Below are 24,662 nucleotides of genomic sequence, written 5' to 3' on the forward strand. Positions count from 1 at the left end.
CCTCTCCATGCTCCAACTTGCCTGAATGAGACTGAATGGCTTTTTGTATCTATGAGCCAGGGGCACTTCCAGATATAGAGTGTAGCCTGCTGGAAGTACTTCTGGGTCAAACTGAAGTCCCTCAATGTATGGATTTTGAAACCCAGCAGCTCCCCTGGTGGCCTCCACAGAACCTATGGGACAACAAATCCCAGCATGCCCTGTGCGTGTTCGTGTAGGAATCCTAACCAAGAGATGCTGCCATCTAGTGTATTGAGGGAGAAAATATTCACCAGTCCTCATTTCTCTCTCAGTCCTTTCACTATACTGGTGTCCTAGCTGGGTAATGGTTCTTGTTCAGTCCTAGTTGGGTTGTGAGCCCATGTGTGCAGTCCATTACTATATATATATAATTTGCTGTACATAAAACGACAGTAGTGGCACAAAAGGTAACTTATTATAAACAGACATATTTTTACATGCTGCATCTATGTTTATAATAATAATGCATTTTTTATTGTAAACGTCAAATATTGTACAATAGCAACATTTAAAAAACTTAAAAACATATGTAAACAAAGAGAAGGATATATTAAAATTCTATATAGTCTATATATTTCAGATTCACTATACATTTAATAACTTGTTCATATATCAAGAATTGTGTGAAAATAAAATGCTGAACAATGAAAGAACCCATGTAGATTGTACAGCACTTTCGTTTACCAGTGAGTGGGGCCTGCAGAATGTTTAAGTGCCATAACTGAGATTATATTGTAAGAAAGTGGGTCAAACAGCAGGGAAGTGTTCAGGCATCCTGCTGTGAAATTTATTGCAAAGTGTACTGTGTGAATAAAGTCACAGCTTTCCCATGAAGAGGCCACAACTATTGAATTACCTGTTTTTTTTTTTTTTAATGTTTGTCTTTGAAAGAAATAAAGGAAAATAAATGTTTTAAAATATACATAGCAGGATCCCTGTTTTATGAAATAAAGATGTTTTGGCATTTGGCCTTTGATTAATACAAATATATGTAACCCTGACTGATGCTTTTAATGTCACTAATAGTAATTCCATATATGAATTAAGATATACATGTATTTCCTATTACTAAAATGGATATTTTAATATACTTTATATGTATATTTATTTACCTTAACAATGTTCTGCATACATATGAAAATACTTTAGTGCAAGACTTCAGATTGCTTTGCAATTATTTGGTAGAAATAACATTTCAATGTAGATGGCATGATGGTGTAGTGTTACACTTACTGCTCCAGAGGCCTAGCTTTTATTCCTGTCCCAGGCACTCGGGGCATATGACGTGTACCTGAGATAGTACCACAAAAGCTATGGACCACACAACGTAATACAGTACTAGGAAGGGCCAATCCTCAGATCCAAGTGTTGTAGTGAACAGTGGAACGAGATCATCCCACGTTTAACTAATTCACAGCTAGTCTTGGTTTTGTTTCGTGTTTCCCTTTGGATGGCTCAGGTGGCCGTCTGATTGCCGGTTAACAGTGTCGCACTGACAATTAACGTCTTGACCTGTCTCAATTAACAGCTTGCTGCTACACATTCCTCTCAAGGTAAATAGACAGAGTATGGGGGAAAGGTATGTCCTCATGTAAACTTATTAAAAACTTATTGTAGCTGTTATGTTACATTAGATCAAAATAAGTGTTGCTGTCATTATTGTAATTGTTATTCACTTTGAGCATATGGAAAGGCCTTGAAATCCCAATACAGCAAGTAATGACAACAAGAGGTAAACGTTACTTAAAGTATATCTGAAGCATAAGTGTCCCATTGTGACTCATGGACAGATCTACCAATCGGGTGACCTGGGTACACACTCTAAGACCTTGGCATATGCAAGGAAAAAGTAATGGTGCATATTTGTGTTTCAACAGTACCTCGTGCTCTTCCACACAACACACCTAGGTGGTTACTCATGCACTAGATCATCACTCCTTAATCACTCCTTAATCATCACTCCTTATGAGTTGACTACTTGCTTAAATCCCTGAAGGAGACCACCCCAGGCTCATTTTATTTTTTTATTTCATGTTCATGGAGTGTAAATGTGTGCATGTGACACCATGGAGTCTATGGGGGTCTTAATCTGGTCTCACTGTAACTTATTTTCCAGTTATGCAGATAATAAATCATTGCTTCATCAGGCCATGATCTTCAGCTCTCTCTGGATCGGTTCGCAGCCGAGTGTAAAGTGGCTGGGATGGGAATCAGCACCTCCAAATCCGAGACCATGGTCCTCACCCAGAAAAGAGTAGAGTGCCCTCTCAGGGTTAGGAGCGAGATCCTGCCCCAAGTGGAGAAGTTAAGTATCTCGGGGTCTTGTTCATGAGTGAGGGAAGAATGGAGCGTGAGATCGACAGGCAGATCAGTGCGGCGTCCGCAGTGATGCGGACTCTGCATCGGTCTGTCGTGGGGATAAAGGAGCTGAGCCATAAGGCAAAGCTCTCAATTTACCAGTCGATCTACGTTCCTACCCTCACTTATGGTCATGAGCTGTGTGTAGTTACCGAAAGAACGAGATTGTGAATACAAGCAGCTGAAATTAGTTTCCTCCGCAGGGTTTCTGGGCTTTCCCTTAAAGATAGGGTGAGAAGCTCAGTCATCCGGGAGAGGCTCAGAGTAGAGCTACTGCTCCTTCACTTCGAGAGGAGTCAGATGATGTGGCTCGGGCATCTGATGAGGATGCCTCCTGGACGCCTCCCTAGTGAGGTGTTCTGGGTAATTCTAACCGGGACGAGGCCCCAGGGAAGACCCAGTACACACTGGAGGGACTATGTCTCTCGGCTGGCCTAGGAACGACTGAGGATTCCCTCGGAAGAGCTAGTAGAATTGGCCGGAGAGAGGGAAGTCTGGGCATCTCTGCTGAAGCTGCTGCCCCCGCGACCCGACCTCGGATAAGCGGAAGAGGATGGATGGATGGATAGCAGATAATATAGATGAGATGGTAATTGTCATTCATTATGTGCCTAACTTTTCCTATCCCCAAAAAACCAGAATAAGACAGCAATTGAGATTATACTGTACTGTATGTATACAAGCAATAAGTATAATGATTATTTAGACAGCAAATAATTTTGTTTGACTGGACTGTGTCTTGTGCTGCAATGCAGTGGTATCCCTATCAAAGTATATGTTGTTAGTTTCTTAGATAAACTCTGGTCGCCCAAAATCTTACACTAAAAACAACACATTTCAGAAAATGTACTGATGGATTGAAGGCATCTTATTTTTAAAACACAAAGCCTACTTCACAGAATGAATTGATACACATACTTACATATACTGTATTTTGGAGAATATGCATGGAAATGGTGCAACACCTTTCTCCTGTTATGCTGGAATATTTTCACATATTGGTTTTCTTTTGCACTCTCAATCATCTTATTACCTTTTTTATTATTTATTGTATTATTCCTATGACTGCCACGTAAAACAAAACTGACAACTGGACACAGCTGCATCAGGGCATCCAAAATTGATAACAGTTGCATGGTAAATTAAAAGACTTTCAATCGAATGACAACAGATGCCCATTTAAGATTGTTTTGTCACTGAAGCATTGCCAGCCTAATGAGGAAAAAAAATAATGACCTTTTAATTTTTTGGAAGAAAAAAATACTTCAGGCATTGCTTTGGGTAAATATCCTTTAGCGTGATAGGGAACTACAGGAATCTACAATTGTGTTTATTTATAATTCATTTTTGAGGATTTTACATAAAATTTAATATTCAGGGTTACGTTTTGCTTTTCTATGTGCTTCAGCATTTTGTCTAAGAATCTTCCTCGTTCTTTATTACTTAATTACCTTCCGTGATGTGCTTGATGCCAAGCAGATGTTGCTGCGTCTTTTTTTTCTGGCATTATGGTTCGATCATTTAACCACAAAAAACATGATCACATGTTGCTGCTCCCTAGAATTTGTTGGATTTTAAGGACATGTTAGTTCTTAAGCTTTCAGTTAAGACCAAGATCAAGGTTCTAGCCTCACTGGGGACAAATAAAGTTCTATGTATTTTATTAGTTTGTGAGTAATTGAATGACAGACAGACAGACCTAGGCATTTTGTATAGAAAAATAAGTAAGTTAGCAACAAAAAAGTTCTGCTTTTCCCTCAGTGAGAACACAGAGGCTGCAAGAGGGCGGTATGAATCTAAAAAACTTACTGTATTCTTCTATTTCTCTCATCAAAGCTTGTCTGTATTTCCAAGCCCATGCTCTGCTTCCAGGAATACGTATAGAGAGTCATACTTGAGAGAATAAAGGAGGGCCTCATAAAAGAAGCTGACTCACTTACTTAGGTCTGACACAAAAGGAGGTACATAAAGAGACGCACTGTAACTCCACTATTGCGTCTTCTCTGTCTTATTGGGCTTCATTACTAATAGAGCCTCTGTCACTCAGATAAAGTGTTTTAAAATTGTTTTGAGCTGTATGTCAGTTTATTACAATTCCAATTTTATAACACTCTTAAAGTGTGCATTTGCATGTGACGTTTCTTTGGGAATTAATAATTAGCTTCTATAGAGATTAAGATTGTACTGGTGGCTTTGTAAAGGAGGTTATTACAAGTGAATATTATTGTAGAACATATTCTATGCACATTTGTCTACATGAACATAATATTATTAAAATCAATCAGAAAATGAAGTGCGTAACCAGGATTATTGGTAAGAATCACTAACTTTGTGAAATTAAGCCAGCTTTGAACATTGTAGAGTTTTCCTGTGTCTTATTTTTTAGTTAATAGTACTGATTTATCAAGATGGTTTTGATCTGTCTTTTTGCTGATATAGCCTTCAGATCTGTTATGTGAAATTCAGTCCGTTGCAAGTGAATCCTTGCACTCAGTACTATCTTGATTTCCCATTTGTTATTAAGCATAATTGTACAAATCCATCAGCAGCTCTCCAGTGTCCTTTAATAACATTCTATTGTTGTTCAAGTTATTGTCCTTATGCCTTGTAATACAATAAAAAGAATTTGTTTCTAGTGTCACTAATGCAGAAACCTGCTGCAATAGTACAATATATCAAGAAATGACAGAATTTGAAATAAATAAAAAAATGTAGTTGTTTCAAATTAAAAGTAAATAAATAAATATAATGTAAAAATATTGCACCATGAATATGATGGAACAAATAACAATAAGGAAGTAACATTTAATAGCTAAGGGAATTTAAGCTATAATGCGAATGCTTGTATAATGGAGTTCTGCTCAAGCAAATGATTGTTCTGAAGTTAACAGTTTAATAACCCAGGAATAGAATCTCTTTGAACATTTAAGATAATTTATTGAATGCTAGATTAACAGCAGCAGTGGAGACAATGTGATGCTGGCGTTGGAAGAGCTTATTGCAGTGGAAAATATTTTCTTCAGACAGATCTTGTCATGAATGTCCTCCATGGATGGGATTGTGACTTCAATGCTAAGTACACTGTTTAGGCCTTGGGGTCAAGAACAGTGCAGTTGCCACCCCAATCAATACGCTCTCAAAGTATACATTGTGTGGCACGCGGCTGGGGGTGGTACCCAGCCTGGACGCCCAAGAGGACCGGAGGAGGGCTTATGCCTCCTCCATACCACTAGGGGACGACCGCCCTGGTGGCTTTGGGGACCACGGGTACAGAGCTTTGAAGCTTAGCCGTGTGGAGGCCTGTGGTCACCTTCTGGGGACGCCCCGATGCCTACAGAGCCCTGGACCTCAGCACTTCTGCCACACCCGGACGTGCAGGGGGGAAGAGGATCAGGGACACTTGGAGTGCTACCGGATGCAGAGCCTGTACTTCCGCCACACTGGGAAGTGCCGGTGGAAGATTGTCGGGAGGCACATGGAGCACATCTGGGTGTGTATAAAAGGGGTCGCCTCCCTGCATTCAGGAGCTTGAATCGGCATTATTGTGAGGCCTGGACTTTTGGGGGACTTTGGGGTTGTGTGTGGCACTTTGTTTTATATACTTGTAAAATAAACGTGTTGTGGGTGATTTAAATATGTCTGCCTGTCTGTGTCCAGGCCACACTCCACAATTGTTAGTCATTAGTAAAGTTCCAGAGGAAAAAAAATGTTTTTGTGGTATTTGTTCCTTTTGTGATAACACTGTTTTATTTCTTCTTTTCTGCTGTGTTTGTACAATAATTTTATTATAACATTAGAAGAACTTCAACGAGAAAAGGCCATACTGCCCAAAAAAAGCTTTCCAATCCTATCCACTAAAATTCTTTAAAGATAAGTCTTGTCCTACTGTCTACCATGCTACTTAGTAATTTATTCCACATATCTGTGGTTCTCTGTGTGAAGAAAAACTTTCTAACATTGGTACAACATTTACCCTTTCCATTTCTGTACCCACTCATTTCAAAGTAACTGCCTGGATCCACTGTACTATTTGCTTTCATAATTTCAAAACTTTAATCATGTCACCTCTTATCTTAGCCAACAGAGATTAACACTGTTAATCTTTTCTCATAATTTATTCTTTGAATTCTCGGAATAAGCCTAATTGTTGTTCTCTGGACTTTTTCTAATGCTGCTATGTCTTTTTGTAATACGAAACCAAAACTGAGCACATCAACTGCAAACTCAACAAGTTCATTATTTATATTCCTATTCAAATTATGTATATATGTTAAAAAATAAACAGCCTTGGCACTGACACCTGAGTGATACCCCTTTAGACATCAGCTAATTCTGATAAGGTTCCCCACACCATAACCCTTTGCTTCCTGTATTTGAGCCAACTTTGTACCCATGTACACACAGCACCCTTAATTCTCTCTTCTTTTGGTTTGATACCCAACCTTATCAAACGTTTTCTGAACAATTTCAAAATAAATGATACACACACCTCCCTGATAATATCCTTTAGGTACTTCCACATAAAATTCTAGCTTATTAGTAAAATATAAGCTCATTTGAACCTCTGCTGACTGCTCACTAAAACAACTGTTCATGCCATGGGATGTTCAATCTCTGTCTTAATAATTCCTTTCTATTAATTTACTCATGATGCATGTTAAGCTCATTGGCCTTAAACTACTTGGATCTGCTCGATCAACTCTTTTAATATCAATATAAGAACATTCACAGTGTTGATATACATAAGGAAATCTATTCAACTCTTTAATTAGTATACAATTAAACTAATGATCTAGTTTATTGCTTCTTTTTTGTATAAGACAGCTGATGATCAGCTTGAAAGCATGACTAAAGAGCATGCTTCTAGTTACCCAATATTGAAGAATCCCCTCTAGTTTTCCATTTATCCATCTCTTTTCTACCACTTATCCAGTCGGGGTCACAGGGGTAGCAGTGTAAGCAAAGATGCCCAGATGTCCCTTTTTTTTCCCGCAACCTCTTCTAACTCCTCCCTGGGGATGCAAAAGAGTTCCCAGTGTCCTCCCCTGAGGTCTCCTCCCGGTTGGATATTCCCAAAACACCTCCACAGAGAGTCATTGCAATCAGATGCCCAAACCAACCTCAACTGAGTCCTTTTGATGCAGAAGAGCAGCAGCTCTACTTGAGCTCCTCCTGAATGTCTGCACTCCTCACCGTATCTCTAAGACTAAGGCCAGACACCCTGCAAAAGAAGACTGATTTCAGCTGTTTGTATTTATGATCTAGTTCTTTTGGCCACTAACAACAGCTCATGGCCATAGGTGAGGACAGAAATGTAGAATAATCAAGATCTTGTCCTTTTGGCTCATCCCTCCATGCAACCTGACTGACTGGTACAACGTTCAAATAACTGGTGGTGCCTCTCTGATCTGGATGTTGATCTCTTGCTCCTTTCTTCTCTCACTTGTGAACAAGACCCCTTGAATATTTAAACTCCTCTGCTTGAGGTTGTTACCTCCTCCAAACCTCAACACTTTTTCCAGCTAAGAACCCTGACCAGATGCTAAGCCTCATCCTTCTCTAGTTTTCTGTCATAAAACACTTCACTTTAATGTATGAGTGATTTTGAATGGAGTGTGAATTAGGGCCTAATGTACTCTTGTATCCTGACAAGAGAAATTTCCTGTCAGAACAGGACACTATACGGTATGTCCTTTATTTCAGTGAAACATCATCTTGCTCATCTATTTACTTTTTAGAATTTATCTGTCTGCCATCTGATCTAGAAATAACCTGCTGTAAAATATTTGTGTTAGTTGTACATTTAGAGAATACAAACTGCTATACTAAATGAAACCCCTAGGTTAATTGCCTTAATAGGCTATTGGGCTTAAACAGCATCAGTGCATCTTGTCATAGATTCTGCAAATGTCTGAAACTCTGTCTTTAGGAATGCTACACCATTTTTCCATTTGAAATAACCTTGTTGTTTCAGTGAGGATAGTGCAAAGGATTGTTTCAAGACCATCAGACCATCCAATAAGTGCTAAAACTGAGTGGGCTGAGATCTGGTGACTTATAAGACCATTTATAGTTTTATGATGGTCTTTAACCCTCTCATTGCCCACTTGTCATTGTCATTTCACTACAATCTGGACAGAAACACTTTTGTATAGGAAGATAGAAATAAGTATAAAAGATTAGTTTTCCACCATCCTTTACCACCTTTGTATGAAGAAGTACTACCCTGTCTTTTCTCTCTGTCAGCCCTGCTGTTCCTGTTCTGCTTCACAGCATGTTTAACACAGTTCCCAGTTTCTTTAAGAAACACTTTAAGAAGATTATCTGGTTTATGCTTTTCATCAGATTAAGCATTATTTAATCTCTTATAGAGCTGCTCTGTTTTGCAGAATCTCTAATATTCTAGCATTTCATAACTCAATGAACATGTATTATATTCAATGGCTGAGAAATTATTTAATGAAATTCTGCAATATGCGATTCATTGGTGCTGAGAATTTGTTTAACATAAGAGACGTTAAATATGAGAATTGTATTCTGGTTCCTTGATTTCCTTGATATACCATGTTAACGCCAGTCAAAGTTATGTAATCAGTCATGATGTTTCTAAAAGCAATTGCAGAAAACAGAACATTGGTGTATTGTTTGCCAGAAATAGGGGGTGGATCATCTGAAAAGGGTAAGAAAAAACACTTGCACATTACAATGAAATACTTATAAATATTAACTTTATGTAAATAGGATATTTTCAATGTCTCTTGGTAAATCAAGTGTTTTCCAGTGACGGTACAGTTATATGGAATTTGGCAGCCTATGATAGTTTGAGAACATATAGACGCGTCAGTATGTAGTAGTGCTGTGAATTTGAATTTCTTATTATTTCCCAGTTTTAATAATAGGATATTTCTTTATGATATTTTTTGTCTTTTAACAGTGCCAGTGATTATTATGATTATGGGCATGGCATCAGTGAAGATTTGTATGATTCTTATGGTAAGTAACAACACAATTCACAGGCTAATTTCTAATTTTTATGCAAGAATTACTTTGTTCTGTATTAGATTTGTAGTGAGATTGAGTCAGTATTAATATTTTTATTTAGTTTATGCTTTTGGAGTCTCTTTCTGATGAAAACATTAGGAAAACCTGACAGCTAATAATTCATTCCTTTGTAACTAAGGCACCATGTTAAAAACTAGATTGGAAATCTCTTGTGGCCTTAATCGCAGCAAGAAAATTAAATCACATTAAAAATCACATTAATCAAATTGGGAGTGGTCTCCCCTCGACTTTTTCGTATACTTAGATATGGAGATGGATATTTGAGGAGTGAACTTCAAGGCAATAATTATATTTTTATATTATGTAAATTAAAAAACCATCAACAACAAATCAAATCAAATTAAAGATACAGTGAACAATTATAAAAGTAAAGTTGAATAAATCGGACTCTGCAGCTGCATGAATAAAAAAGTACCACTTCCGGTTAGCAGAAATAGCTCAAACATTGATAGAAATCTACGTTTTGTACCTAATACTTGTATGCAAAATTTGGTTTACTTAAGTGGAAGTGTACTCAAGGTATTGTGTTTAAATACACACAGACAGACACACACACATAATTCCAAAATGTTATTTTCAGACTCAGGGAGGTCTAAAACGTTGAGATTCATTAAAATCTTGAAAATCTAATTTTTGGACGGTTCAAATACTTTCCCTATACTTTGTATATGAGAAAGTACAAAAAAAATGTATGAAAGTACTTGTAGACGGAATTAACTTATTTTTCTATACATGAGAGACAAAAGATCCACTGAGGTGACATTGTGGAGGATCCCTGGGCCTCTTTTGTGAGTGTATACAGTTTATTCAGAGCGTTTTCATACCACTTCACTTTCTTCACGTTTTGTTTTTCAGTGTCTTGTGCTAAAATCATGTAACTTATTTTTTGCCTAACATCAAGTAGCTCTCTATTCCCCAGAATGACAAACCAGAATGTTTTGCAAATTTGTTAAAAGTAAAAAGCTGAAATATAAAATTAACAATAAGATTCAGACCCCTTGCTCTTTACATTTGAAATTTGGCTCAGGCGTATCCCATTCTGTTGATCATCATTGAGATGTTTGTACACATTTTTTGGAGTCCACCTGTGGTCAATTCAATTGACTGCACGTGATTAGAAAAGGCACACACATGTGTGTTGCCTTAATATTCTGAAAATGGAAGAAGGTTGGAACAAATGTGAATCTTTCTAGAGCTGGCCACCCTTGTCAAATTGAGAAATCGGAGGAGAAGGGCCATGGTAGGAGAAGTGACCAAGAACATTATGTTCAGTCTGGCTGAGCCCTGGAGAACCTGTGTGGTGATGGAAGAAACCTCCAGAAGGAAAACAGTTACTGCAGCACTCCACCAATATGGGTTTTATGACAGAGTAACCAGACAAAAGCATCTCATCAGTAAAAGATACATGGAAATCTGCTTTGAGGTAGGCACATAAATGCACCTAAAGGACTCTAAGATCCTCTGATCTGATGAAACCAAAATTAGCATCATATCTGGAAAAAAACCAATGCATAGGTCATCACATGTGCAGTACCATTCCAGCATTGAAGCATGGTGGTGACAGTATTATGCTATGGATTTAGGGACTGGAAGACTTGACAAGGTTGAGGGAACGCTTAACAGATCAAAATACAGAGCTGTCCCTAATGGACTTCGGATTGCGCCAAGTTTCATCTCCTAACAGGACAAAGACCCTAAGCACAAAGCAAAGACAACACAGGAGCAATTTATGGATACCTCTGGCAATGTCCTTGAGTTGTCCGATCAGAGCCCAGACATCAACTCAATTGCACATCTCTGGAGAGACCCAAAAATGGCTGTCCACATGCAGTCTCCATCCAATTTGACATAGCTTGAGAGGATCTGAAGGGAAGAATGGTAGAAAATCCTCAAATCTAGGTGGTCAAAGCTTGTACCGTCATACCCAAAAAGACTCCAAGCTATCAAAGCCAAAGGAGCTCTAACTACGTACTGAGTAAAGGGTCTGAATACTTGTGTCAATGTGATAGTTCAGTTTTTTATTTTTCATAAAGCTGCATAAATTCCTAAAACCCTGCTTTTGCTTTGTCATTCTGGGATACTGAGTGTTGCTTGATGCACGAAAAAAAATATAAATTATTTTAGCACAAGGTTACAACATAGCAAAATGTGTAAAAAGTGAAAGGGTCTGAATAGTTTCTGAAGGCGCTCTATTTCCTGTATTTCCACTGGGAACTGAATAAACACTGCATTAAGACTTCTGGATAGTGGCAATTTATATTCCTAAAATGTCTTCCTATAGAGAAGCCCTAGTGAACATTCTTATGAGAACATGAAGTCACAAATCCCAAGTGATATTTGCAATAAAATGTTCTGGGTGTACTAGACACGTTCTAATAGACATATGCAATATTTCTCTAAAATTTCAGTTTGTTGTGGAAAATCATAACAGCCCAGATAAACTCAAGAAAGTAAACTCTCAATACAAGTATCTGCTCCAATAAAAAGTGTGCAGATGCCGAAGATTACCTTTAAAACTTTCTGTCTTTTCATTCTTTCGACACATTGTATTGACAGTCTTGTGTGTGCTTCTCTATTTTCATTTTTTTCAGCCTCGTTCATTTTTCTATCTCCTGTCTTCCCTGCTGTGTCTTAGCTGATATATTTAGCTTGTAGAAGTGGCTTTGATACTCGGTTGTCTGTCTTTTTTTTTATATAAAACCCTAAACCTAGCATTTTTGTAACAGTTTTGGGAGCCTTGCAATTTATGGCTCTTGTGCTTGAAAATCTTCCAGATAACATGTCTTTTTGCAGAGTCTGATACAGACAGAAATTGAAAGGGACAAAGAGTAAATGAGTACCTTCAAAATATAAATATAATTTCAAATAATCTTGAAAACAAAATATGACTTTTCTCTATAGACAAGACACACTGCGACTTAATTGTGTTAATCTTGAAATCTGAAACTGCACATTGTCAAAGAGCAATTCAACAGAGGCTGCTTCTGATCACTGTGACACTGCTTATGACTAAAGAGAAATTCAATAATAGTCTAAAGTCTGTCATCCAACATAACTCAGTGTACAGAGTTCTATAAGAGAAGAAAAAAGAAACTGCTGTCTCAGCAAATGCGAAAAAGTAATACTTTTTACAGCAACTGAACTGATATTTTGAGTTAGCATTTGATGGGCTTTTGGGATTTCATTAATCAGACATACACCTGTATGCATTGTTCACTGAAAAATGTAATGAAACGTTATATCAGATTGCAGAATTATGCAGGAAAAAGAGTGTTGCAGTATGCTAACTGGCTAAGCATAAGCTGGGATGGCTCTAGTTTCATCTCAACCCTGCTCAGGATAAGCAGGTTTTGAAAATGGATGGATGGATGATCGTTTGCTCTCACTGTCTGAAAAACATTTTTGAAGCGACATTAACTAAAGCAGGGAAAGTTTTAAATGAGAGCTAAGAAGGAGTTTTCTTAGTTTAAATAGGTAAGCTACATACAAACGTGGACAAATTTGTTGGTACCTCTCCACGAAAAAAAAGAAGAGCTCACAATTGTCTCTGAAATTATGTGAAACTGACAATAATAACTGGCACCCATCATCGTGCATTCCGTTTTGAACAAATATCAGACTTTGCTTTAGAGTTTTGATTTAACAGAATATTTCAAATAATAACACTTATGAAAATGGCATGGACAAAAATGATGGGACCCTTAACCTAATGTTTTGTTGCACAAACTCCAAACAAGCAATTCCTGTCACTCTTAATGAGTCTTCTGTACCTGTCTTCCTGTCTGAGGAAACTGCTCCAGATGTGTTGGGTTTGAAGGATGCCTTCTCCAGACCACATGCTTCAGTTCTTTAGATAGATGTTTGATAGGATTCATTCAAATCAGAGCTGTTTGAAGGCCTCTTCAGAATAGTCAAATGTTTTGTTCTTAGCCATTCTTGGGTGCTTTTAGCTGTGTGTTCTAGGATATTATCCTATTGGAGGATTCATGACCTGCAACTGAGAGATCTTTCTGACATTGGGCAGTACATTTCACTCAAGAACATCTTGATAGCCTTGACATTTCATTGTTCCCTGCAAAGACATGCCAGATGCAGCAAAGCAGACCCAAAACATAATTGAGCCTCCTCCGTGTTTCACAGTAGGTATGGTGTTCTTTTCTTTAAAGCTTCATTTTATCATCTGTAGACTTAGAGCTGAAGTGACTTTCCAAAAAGCTCCAGTTGTGTCTCCTCTGTCCAAAGGATATTGACCCAGTCAATATGCATTTTAACAAATTCTAGTCTGGTTTTATTATGTTTTTTTTTTTTTGCAAGAGTGGAGTCCTCCTAGGTCTTCTTCCATTGAGCCCACTGTCACTCAAAAAGAAGCGAATGGTGTGATCAGACACTTGACCTTGGAGTTTAGCTTGTATTGATTAGGAAGTTGTCCTTGGCATTTTGTCTACTGTTCTCACTATTCTTCCGCCCATTCTGGGATGGTTTTCTCTCTTTTGGCTGTGTTGAGGGAAGTTGGCTACAATCCCTTGGACCTTAAACTTCTTAATAATATTTGCAATTGTTGTCACAGAGAAATCTGGCTGCTTGGAGATGGCATTCTAGCCTTTGCCTTTAACATGCTTGTTTATAATTTTCTTTTTGATCTCCTCAGACAGCTCTCTCCTTTGCTTTCTCTGGTCAGTGTTCAGTGTGGGAGACACAATGATACCAAACAGCAAAGTGACTACTTTTCTTTATTTAAATAGGCAGAATAAATGACTATACGATTGGAGACATGTGTGATAGTAATTAATAAAAACAGCTACTTTGAAAAATCACTCAGATCCAATTATTTATGATCATTTCTTGGGGAACCAACAAATGTGTCCAGGCTATTTTAGAATATCTTTGTAGAATAAGCAATAATTGATCTCTTTTCACACTTGTTTTGCATCACTCAGTGACATATCAAAGGCATGCAGTTATACAGGGGACTTTGGCTTTTCATTGAATCACTTTTCAGGAGGCATAGAACACTTTTTCAATGAAATGTAAGGGTACTAAAAAAGTTGTCATAGTCTGTAGATTGATAATTGGATTGCTTCCGAAGTGCTTTAATATTGAGCTTTCTGCAATAAATAACAATCACTCTTAGAACCTTCCTCCGTATACACGTATTCTGGGTCTGCCTTCTTCTTTAGTCCTTTGTTTTTGACTCCTTCTCTTCAGATCTTTCTCTCCACAGATATATTTGATTTTACTTGATTTTTCCATTTATTTGTTCTCTCTAAAGGAAAAAGGTGTGTTGTATTATTACATTTTCTGTTTATTATAAAATTCCACAGATTTTTTTGGCCTCTTGCCTATTGTACATTTATGTATATTTAATTTTCTATTTAATGAATTCACTTTTCCCATGTCAAGGTTCTGGGATGCTACAGTGTACTTCACCAGTTCTGGGTGAATACAGTAAATAACTGTGGCTCGGCCTGCAGTCCACTGTGGGGCACAGCCATACCCAGTTACTGTCTAATGGACTAATTTACAGGCATCAAGAAGCATAATGCAGGCAACTAAATAATCTGGAAGGTAAATGGAGCACCTGGAGAAAATCCATGTGCATAAGCTAAGAATGTGTCAACTTCAAACACATGTATTGTGTTTACTGCGTGTTAAACACCCGCATCTGTGACACAGCATAGTACAGAAGCTTATTCTCACCACTTAAAAAAATGATTGTGTTAGTTTACAAAATAATAGCATTGTTTTTAAAAAGTATTGCATTATTTCATTATTTCGCTATAATTTTTGTTTTGTTTTGCAAAAATATTGCATTATTTGGCAAAGATATTGCCTGCTGTCGCCATTATAATTGTGCACACTTGTGCTTCAGTCGTCTAGGACTGATCATTTTATGTTTTTGTATGTTAGGTAGAATGCGTAAAGGGGGCTGGGTGGTCTTGTGGTTTTAGAACCCCTGCAGATTTTATTTTTTCTCCAGCCATCTAGAGTTTTTTTTGTTTTTTTCTGTCCTCCCTGGCCATCGGACCATACTTTTATTCTGTGTTAGTGTTCTCTTATTTTACTACTTACTTTGCTTTTTTTTTCTCTTTTTTCATCATGTAAAGCATTTTGAGCTATATTATTTGTATGAAAATGTGATATATTAATAAAGGTTGTTGTTGTTGTTGTCTAGTGATAACTGCTGACAAAGTAACCATGCACATCGCTTGCAATCAAATGATAAGAACTAAACAAATGTTATAGGTGCACATTTAGTTTTAGTCAGATTAAAGTTCAGTACAGATGTTTTAACATAATACATGGCATGTGCATGTTTTCATTATACATTTCTTGATTGTTCAGTATTAACTTGTTTAACACTGAAAACCAGAAATGTGTCTTCTCAATTATGAGAATACATTTTGTCCTTCATGTACTGTGAAGTAAACAACATCAATCCCCTTTTTCCATCCTCAGCTCAAGCCCTCAAAGATTCGAGGTACTGTATAAATGATTCAAAATGTCTGTTTGCAAATAACTGCATTAAAAGTAAACAGATACTTTATTTTTAGGTTTCTGTTACTTGATTGCACGCAGCATACCCTTTTCTGATTGGCTGTGTGATTGATCCCTGCATAGAACTGACACACTGTTCACCATGGTTGCTTCTTGCCTTATACCCAATAGCTGCTGTGATAATCAATGGCTCCCTGTGACACAAAACTTTGTCAATTAAATATACCCTTCATCACATGTAGGATTAAATATACACACCTATAACTTTTGCTCAGTCCTTGTCACTTGATAGCACACTACATACGTGTTTCATCTCTTCTTTGCTAGCTGTCACTGGACGATGGAGCACACACGTCATCATGACAATCGTATGTGGTAGTTCTGTATTTAGTGAGTGGCATCATCTATTCTTGCATTTTGCTTTGTGAGTTGTCGTGACGCTCTATGCCTGCACTTAGTGAGAAGCTCTGTGCAAGAACAAAGTGGTTTGTACTGTTGGGTTATATTGCTGAGGTGGCCATGATAGATTACCTATCTAGCTCTGTGAAGAGGATTACTTGTGGTCTGTTTTGTGTGTTGTGTTTACCCCATTTTTTTGACACCCATTACATGCCCAACCTACCTGGAAGGAGGTCTCTCTCTGAATTGCCTTTCCCAAGCTTTCTTCCATTTTTTCCCTACAAAGGTTTTTTTGGGAGTTTTTTCTTGTCTTCTTAGAGAGCTGAGGCTTTTGGTTGGGGCTGTCAAAAGTCATGGCCTGTTAAAGCCCATTGAGGCATTCCTTGTGTGATTTTGGGCTATGCAAGAAATACATTGCTGTCGTTGTTGATGTTAATACTGACCCAGCATGCAATTTCTTTGTGAAGTAATGCAACAATTACTGCAAGATAATACAACATTTTTGTGAAATAACTCTGTAACTTTTTTTTTTTTTTTGAGTAGCCTCAATAAGCTTCCTTAGCAATGCTTAGCAACACTAGCGCAAAAAACAGGAATGTTAAAGAAAAAAAGTTATATACATATACAGTGCATCCGGAAAGTGTTCACAGCGCATCACTTTTTCCACATTTTGTTATGTTACAGCCTTATTCCAAAATGGATTAAATTCATTTTTTCCTCAGAATTCTACACACAACACCCTATAATAACAACATGAAAAAGTTTACTTGAGATTTTTGTAAATTTATTAAAAATAAAAAAATTGAGAAAGCACATGTACATAAGTATTCACAGCCTTTGCTTAATACTTTGTCGATGCACCTTTGGCAGCAATTACAGCCTCAAGTCTTTTTGAATATGATGCCACAAGCTTGGCACACCTATCCTTGGCCAGTTTCACCCATTCCTCTTTGCACCACCTCTCGAGCTCCATCAGGTTGGATGGGAAGGGAAAATTGAGTTCAGGTGCATCCTGTTTCCCCTGATCATCCTTGAGATGTTTCTGCAGCTTAATTGGAGTCCACCTGTGGTAAATTCAGTTGATTGGACGTGATTTGGAAAGGCACACACCTGTCTATATAAGGTTCTACAGTTGACAGTTCATGTCAGAGCACAAACCAAGCATGAAGTCAAAGGAATTGTCTGTAGACCTCTGAGACGGGATTGTCTTGAGGCACAAATCAGGGGAAGGTTACAGAAAAATTTCTGCTGCTTTGAAGGTCCCAATGAGCACAGTGGCCTCCATCATCCGTTAAGTGGAAGAAGTTCGAAACCACCAGGACTCTTCCTAGAGCTGGCCGGCCATCTAAACTGAGCGATCGGGGGAGAAGGGCCTTAGTCAGGGAGGTGACCAAGAACCCGATGGTCACTCTGTCAGAGCTCCACAGGTCCTCTGTGGAGAGAGGAGAACCTTCCAGAAGGACCACCATCTCTGCAGCAATCCACCAATCAGGCCTGTATGGTAGAGTGGCCAGACGGAAGCCACTCCTTAGTAAAAGGCACATGGCAGCCTGCCTGGAGTTTGCCAAAAGGCACCTGAAGGACTCTCAGACCATGAGAAACAAAATTCTCTGGTCTGATGAGACAAAGATTGAACTCTTTGGTGTGAATACCAGGCGTCATGTTTAGAGGAAACCAGGCACTGCTCATCACCAGGCCTATACCATCCCTACAATGAAGCATGGTGGTGGCAGCATCATGCTGTGGGGATGTTTTTCAGCGACAGGTACTGGGAGCCTAGTCAGGATAAAGGGAAAGATGACTGCAGCAATGTACAGAGACATCCTGGATGAAAACCTGCTCCAGAGTGCTCTTGACCTCACACTGGGGCGACGGTTCATCTTTCAGCAGGACAACAACCCTAAGCACACAGCCAAGATATCAAAGGAGTGGCTTCAGGACAACTCTGTGAATGTCCTTGAGTGGCCCAGCCAGAGACCAGACTTGAATCCAATTGAACATCTCTGGAGAGATCTTAAAATGGCTGTGCACCGACGCTTCCCATCCAACCTGATGGAGCTCGAGAGGTGCTGCAAAGAGGAATGGGTGAAACTGGCCAAGGATAGGTGTGCCAAGCTTGTGGCATCATATTCAAAAAGACTTGAGGCTGTAATTGCTGCCAAAGGTGCATCGACAAAGTATTAAGCAAAGGCTGTGAATACTTATGTACATGTGATTTCTCAGTTTTTTTATTTTTAATAAATTTGCAAAAACCTCAAGTAAACTTTTTTCACATTGTCATTATGGGGTGTTGTGTGTAGAATTCTGAGGGAAAAAAATGAATTTAATCCATTTTGGAATAAGGCTGTAACATAACAAAATGTGGAAAAAGTGATGCGCTGTCCACTGGGGGCATACAGCTCCCTCAACCCTGACACACAGTTCCGACATGCCCTGCGGGGATCTGTGGTGCTGTAACAACCCAGGAGAGCTGCCCTCTAGAGTCTTGGAGGAGATAATGTCCTGAATAGGTCTCTCCCTCGGTCCTTCCATTCAGCCGGTTACAAAAACCAAATATGACTTGTTACACTTTTTATAGTTGTGCTTTTTTTTCTTGTCTTATTTGTTTTACAGGCCAAGAAGAATGGACTAACAATCGGCACAAGGCTCCTCCAGCAAGGATAACAAAAGGAGTTTACAGAGAGCAGCCATACTCCAGATACTGAACTCTGAGATTAACTCTCCCGACCAAGTCCCATATGCTGTTCAAAGTAATGGGTTTTTCTATGAACAATCCCTCATTTTTATTACAAACATAAACACAAACAATGTTTTGAACTGCTTAAGAACGAGTCTGAAGTGATGGATTGAATTTAAGTATGGAGCCACCCAAGCTATCGATGAGACATCTAATAAAACACACTTTTCAAGGAATAAAATGTATGTTGAAAAAAAATAAACTAACCATTTATTATTAACTAGTTTAAAAGACAAGAATAGATTTGCTAGCTGTAGTTTTTTCTTTCTAAAACTGTTACTTTAACTTGTAATGTAGTAATCTTTTTTAATCTTTCAGGATTGTGAGAAATAAATACTTCTTTAATTTTAATTATTTGGGGAAGGGGAGCTGCTTAAAAAAGTTGACGGGACTAGTTTTTTTTTTTTTTGTTTCCTTTCCTGTTCCCTTGTAAATCTATTTAAACAGGACACACAAAAAATATAACCTCAACAAAAAAAATAATGTTGTATTCTTTTTTGTAACTGAAATATTCAACTGTTCTGTAGTGTTGAGCAAAAAAGATCATTCTTGCTTAATGCTAAATAAAACTTTGGAAAAAAAAAATCTGCTTTTGTGTTTTTGAGGCAATAGTTGTATGTGTTTGCTATTAAAATTACATAAACATAACATGCAATAAACAGAAAAATAAAACGTAAAAAGTGTTTGGTCAATATCCATAATATTTAAAATGTATAACTTTCTCAGCACAGCTTTAAAAATAAGACTATTTATATTGGGTCTACTGGTGGTGTCATTTATCCTTATACTGCTGGAAATGTTTGCATTATTCCAAACACAATACTTTTTATATATTTTCATAAAATGTGAAATGACTTACTTGGAAAAAGTTCTTAAATTTTTTTTTGATTGTGATTCTAGCATGATTTTGAAAAATTTGGTTATTCCCTTGGTAGTGAATAATACATAATAATAATATGAAAATGCCATTATAGTTAAAAATATCATTCAGCATAAAGAAATCGGCATTGTACACTTCCAATCATTCATTTTCTTTATTTTCACAGAACGTATGTCTGTTTGCTCGGTTTAGTCTTTCACCAGACTGTATAATAATGAACTACTACAAATGGCAGAAAGTCAGCTGCACTTCAAATGGGGGAGCCGTTAATTCACTGTGATTCAGTTAAATATCTGCTCAGTAATTTCAGTGCTTGATGCAATGTAACTCAAATTTTAAAAAGAAATATAATTCACATTGGGCATTTGTGCATTCGCCTGCTGTGCAAGATCACAGAAGCCAAGAATATATATTCTGTACCTTTTATTAGCATCACCTTGATGCACACGAAAGGATTTTTATCATGAAAACAACAGAAGCTATGGAATGTTTCTCAAAATCCGAAACTCCAAAATTAAACTATCATGGGAAATAGATGTCTTTCTTTTCGTAAAGAAAAAAAAAATACCATTAACTTTCCAGCAGTCTAAAGATTAAATAATAAAGTAACACACCAATGTAAATTAAAAAAAAAAACCTGTTTGTTTTATTAAAAGTAGACTTGATTAAAACCAACAATAATAATATTGTATAGAACTGTAAGTAGCTATTTATGTTGTCAATGCCTTTTTTCAGTAGTACAACGTTGGAGTTGTTTTTTTGTTTCCTCCTATAAGCACGTGAGAATTTTTCTGTACCTAAACAAGCCCCTCCGTGTTCTGTGCATTAAAGAGAAACTGAATAAATGATGCCGATCGCACCAGACACAGAGGATGGGTGTAACGGTTAAAAGAGCCTTCATTTGAAAAGGTAAATAAAGCAAGTAAACGTTTTAATCTCACCTAATCTACCTTAACATAAACAATAAAATCAAGTTCAGAAATTTATTTCAGGGCGTTAAGTTTTTTTCTAAACTCTTCTAAATGTCTGCTAGAAATATAAAAACTGGATATGGAGCTCTATTGGGCTTTATTTAATTATATATTATTAAAATAATGAAAAAAATGCATAAACAGAGACAAAAAGTAAAAATGTGAGATACAGACTTAGCTAAATATCACTATTAAAATACATAATATGCTCCATTAATATGAAATCAGACACAATACTTTTCTGTAAACAGTTACGTCTAAATTTATTTTTTTTTAATGACAGCATAAGACATCATATTTTGAAGAATGCTGTTTTACTAATATAAATATGTTCTACATTGCAGGAACCAAATGATGCTTTGAGACAAGAAGAATTTTGCCCCTTTTGTAAAATTGAAGTAGGTACGTATCCAAACCATCTTTATTTAATTAACTTGTGTAATTCTGAAATACAATAAAAGAGAAGAGCCTCACCAAACTGAGTATATTGTAGCAGCCTTTTGTAAGCCTGTTTGCTGATGCACTACTGTATTTGTAGAGTGACTGTGGGGCAAATGTTAACTTTCTTATTCAGCGTAATCAGGGCGCACTAACACAAGCCTATTATACAGCTCTGATGAGTCCTACTATAGATACGAATGATTATTATTACATTGCTCCTAGGTCTCCAGGTATTTATTTATGTGTATAATTTATTCATTGCACACAGAGAGAGTTTTCTCCCTGTTATGTGCTCTCATGCTAATGGAGTACATACGCTTTTCTCTTCTGATCATTTGCTTTGAGATGCATGATTCTAATTATACTTGACGATTGCGGCTAGTAGTTAATGTTTCAAGATACAAGAAGATGTATGAATACTTAAACCTATGATAGCTAATCCTCTATATACACTGCCAGTCACTTAATATTGCATAAATTGTTCAAATTGTTCTGCTTGTGTGGATGTGAGAGTTTATTACGCTGTACGTTCTTTGTTTATCTTCATTACAAATTGAATTTACCGCTAGATAATGCACGATTATTATAAGGTAAATGTATTGTTTTGTTTGTAGTCAACTTTCTTTTGAGGTATACGACACAGCTCATGGAGTTACATTATGGTTATATTTTTAAATGTGCCCTGCTTTGTGATTTGTTTTGTTGTTCTTTCAATGTTATATACCGATCTGCTATTAGTACTTAGAGACTATCATTTAGATGTAATACTGTTGCTTTATACTGAACTAATGAATACTGCAGTAGAGTTAAGATGAAAACTTATTTATGCAGTAGCATCATCACAATTGCAGTGAAAAAGAGTATTAGGTTTTCAAACTATGGACATTTCCTTGAACACAAACTAAAAGTGAATGCACTCATGCACATGCACTTTCACCAGCGGCCAGTTTAGAACCACAATTAAGTTTCACATGTCTTTGGCAATGTAGGAGAACATCCCCAAAGGCATGAGGAGAACACGTGGACTGCTTTGTTCATGATGGTGCCAGCTCCTAATGACTACTTTGGAATAATTTGGTTCGAGATCTTATCTTAGGTTATAATATTGACCCCATGAACATGTATGTATATCTTATCCAATCATTTCATCTTATCATCTCTATGGCTGCACCTCATTGTAGGTTACCTAAGAAACCTAATTGTAGTATAGAGTTAGTGAACAGTTGTGTCAGTGTGCCTCCTCAAAGGAAAAAGATGGTTAAAAGTTCTTTCCACATTGAAAAGGAAAGAAGGTAAAATACACAATGATGAAGACTGTACAGCAAAAATGTTGAAAAGGAAAAAGAAAGTAAAAGTGACAAAGTTTTGGATATTGAATATTACAATATCCAACAGTATTAAAGATGCTAAGATTTGCATTGGGTGTGACAAGGATGGATTGGATTAGAAATGAGCACATTAGAGGGTCAGCTCAGGTTGGACATTTGGGAGACAAAGTCAGACAGGCGAGATTGCTTTGGTTTGGACATGTGCAGAGGAGAGATACTGGGTACAGTATATTGGGAGAAGGGTGCTAAAGATAGAGCTGCCAGGAAAGAGAAAAAGAGAAAGGCCTAAGAGAAGGTTTATGGATGTGGTGAGAGAGGACATGAAGGTGATGGGATGCAGAGGGCAGAAAGATATGGAAGAAGATGATCCGCTGTGGCAACCCCTAACAGGAGCAGCCGAAAGAAGAAGAAGAAGAAGATCCATCATTGTGTCTTTTTCCTTCTTTCCTTTTCAGCATGGAAAGAACCTTTAACCTCTCTTTTCTAACTTCAGTTTGTTCTGCTGTCATTTTCTTCCACTTGAGAAGCTCTTGCCTTTCTAAATTGCTCCAGAAAGGCTTTGCTGCTTTTAAAGGTCTTGGGTTAGAATCCACTGCCCTGTTGTCATCAGTGTAGATTACAGACATGCTCCCTGTCTGTTTTGGTTTTTTTGTGGTTGGTCACCCGCATCTTTAAAGATGTGTTTATCAGGTTAACTAGTGGTGTGTGTTTGTGAGCCCTTTAAAGGACTGGTGCTTTGACCAACACTTAGTCCTGCCTATTATATAGTGCCAAAACTCCTTTATGAGATAATTCTGCATGTATATTAAAACATCAAAACAAAGCTGTGAGAGGGACTGAGTGATTTGAGATAGCACTGTGCCAGCAGTTTGATTGTTTTCCTGGACACTGATTGCGATACAGTAGATGGCATTTATAGCCCATTAGGGTAAGAAACCCATGTTACTTGAAGATGACACTTCTTAAAGTTAACAATCAGGCTTGCTCTATCTGTGCAGATTCTACCTAACATGATGTTCAGAAAGCTTTCAGGAATCTCAAAACAGTAAAAAAATAGGAGCTCAGGCAGAAACCTTTTTTTCCTGTTGGATTATTTTGTGAGTGCGACTAACTCCTACTATTTTGGCTAAAAAGTAACATTTTCATGACATCCTTCACATCTTCTACAACTTTGTGATGGTCAGTGTGATTTTTCTAAGCTGAGGTGCGCTGGGCTGTCAACATCACATCATGTGCGGCCTACTGAATCAACAAACTAATTGAAAGGGTAGGCTCAGTCATTGGACCCACTCCAGATGTATTGGAGGTAAAAGCAAAGGAGAGAATGAGGACAAAACTGAGTGTCATTAAGAACAGTGATGCACATCCTCTCTGACACAACAACACTGAGGACTTTCGGCCAATGAATTATTCAGCAGAAGTGTGTCAGGAAATGCTACGGGGGCTCCATTATATCAACAGTAATATGTCTGCATAATGCCTCACTGGGAATGTGACATCCAAGTCAGAAGCTTTCTTACTTTTTAAAATTCCTTCCTGTATAGTCATTCTGGTGTGTGTTCAGACCATTGTGTGTGTGTGCGTGTGTGTATTTATATATACTTATTTATCTATCTGTCTATTTATTTATTTAAAAGGCTTCTCTAAAGAGCCAAATGTCCCCCTAGAGACACACAGAAGCTCGCTCTATCTATCTATCTATCTATCTATCTATCTATCTATCTATCTATCTATCTATCTATCTATCTATCTATCTATCTATCTATCTATTTATTCTTTTTCACACCTTTCACACCAAAGGTATAAATAGGATATAATGTTAAAGTGGTGAAAATATTATACTGCACAATATTCAATATGTTTATTTTTTATTGTCTCTTTAGATAAATGTGCTTATATATACTTTGGGTATAATTATGCAAGTGGCATACATGTAAATATGTATTCATTAAAATACCCACTAGTACAAG

General features: G+C 37.4%; 1 protein-coding gene across 2 annotated transcripts in view; it reads left to right on the forward strand.

Moving 5' to 3' along the window:
- Positions 1-24,662, forward strand: part of khdrbs3 (KH domain containing, RNA binding, signal transduction associated 3) — a 526,056-nt gene that overhangs the window by 475,154 nt on the left and 26,240 nt on the right. The window contains exons 8-10 of one of the 2 annotated variants that reach the window (XR_005630743.1): positions 9,314-9,372; positions 18,949-19,254; positions 21,268-21,325. Coding sequence is in view for 1 of the 2 variants with exons in the window: in XM_039737376.1 (XP_039593310.1) it covers positions 9,314-9,372; positions 18,949-19,040 (151 nt within the window). In the remaining variant the exon portion in view is untranslated. Of the gene's footprint in view, positions 1-9,313; positions 9,373-18,948; positions 19,658-21,267; positions 21,326-24,662 lie in introns of those variants that run through there. The other variant, XM_039737376.1, reaches the window with a different exon arrangement.

Source organism: Polypterus senegalus, chromosome 15 (assembly GCF_016835505.1).
Source record: "Polypterus senegalus isolate Bchr_013 chromosome 15, ASM1683550v1, whole genome shotgun sequence".
NCBI lineage: Eukaryota > Metazoa > Chordata > Cladistia > Polypteriformes > Polypteridae > Polypterus > Polypterus senegalus.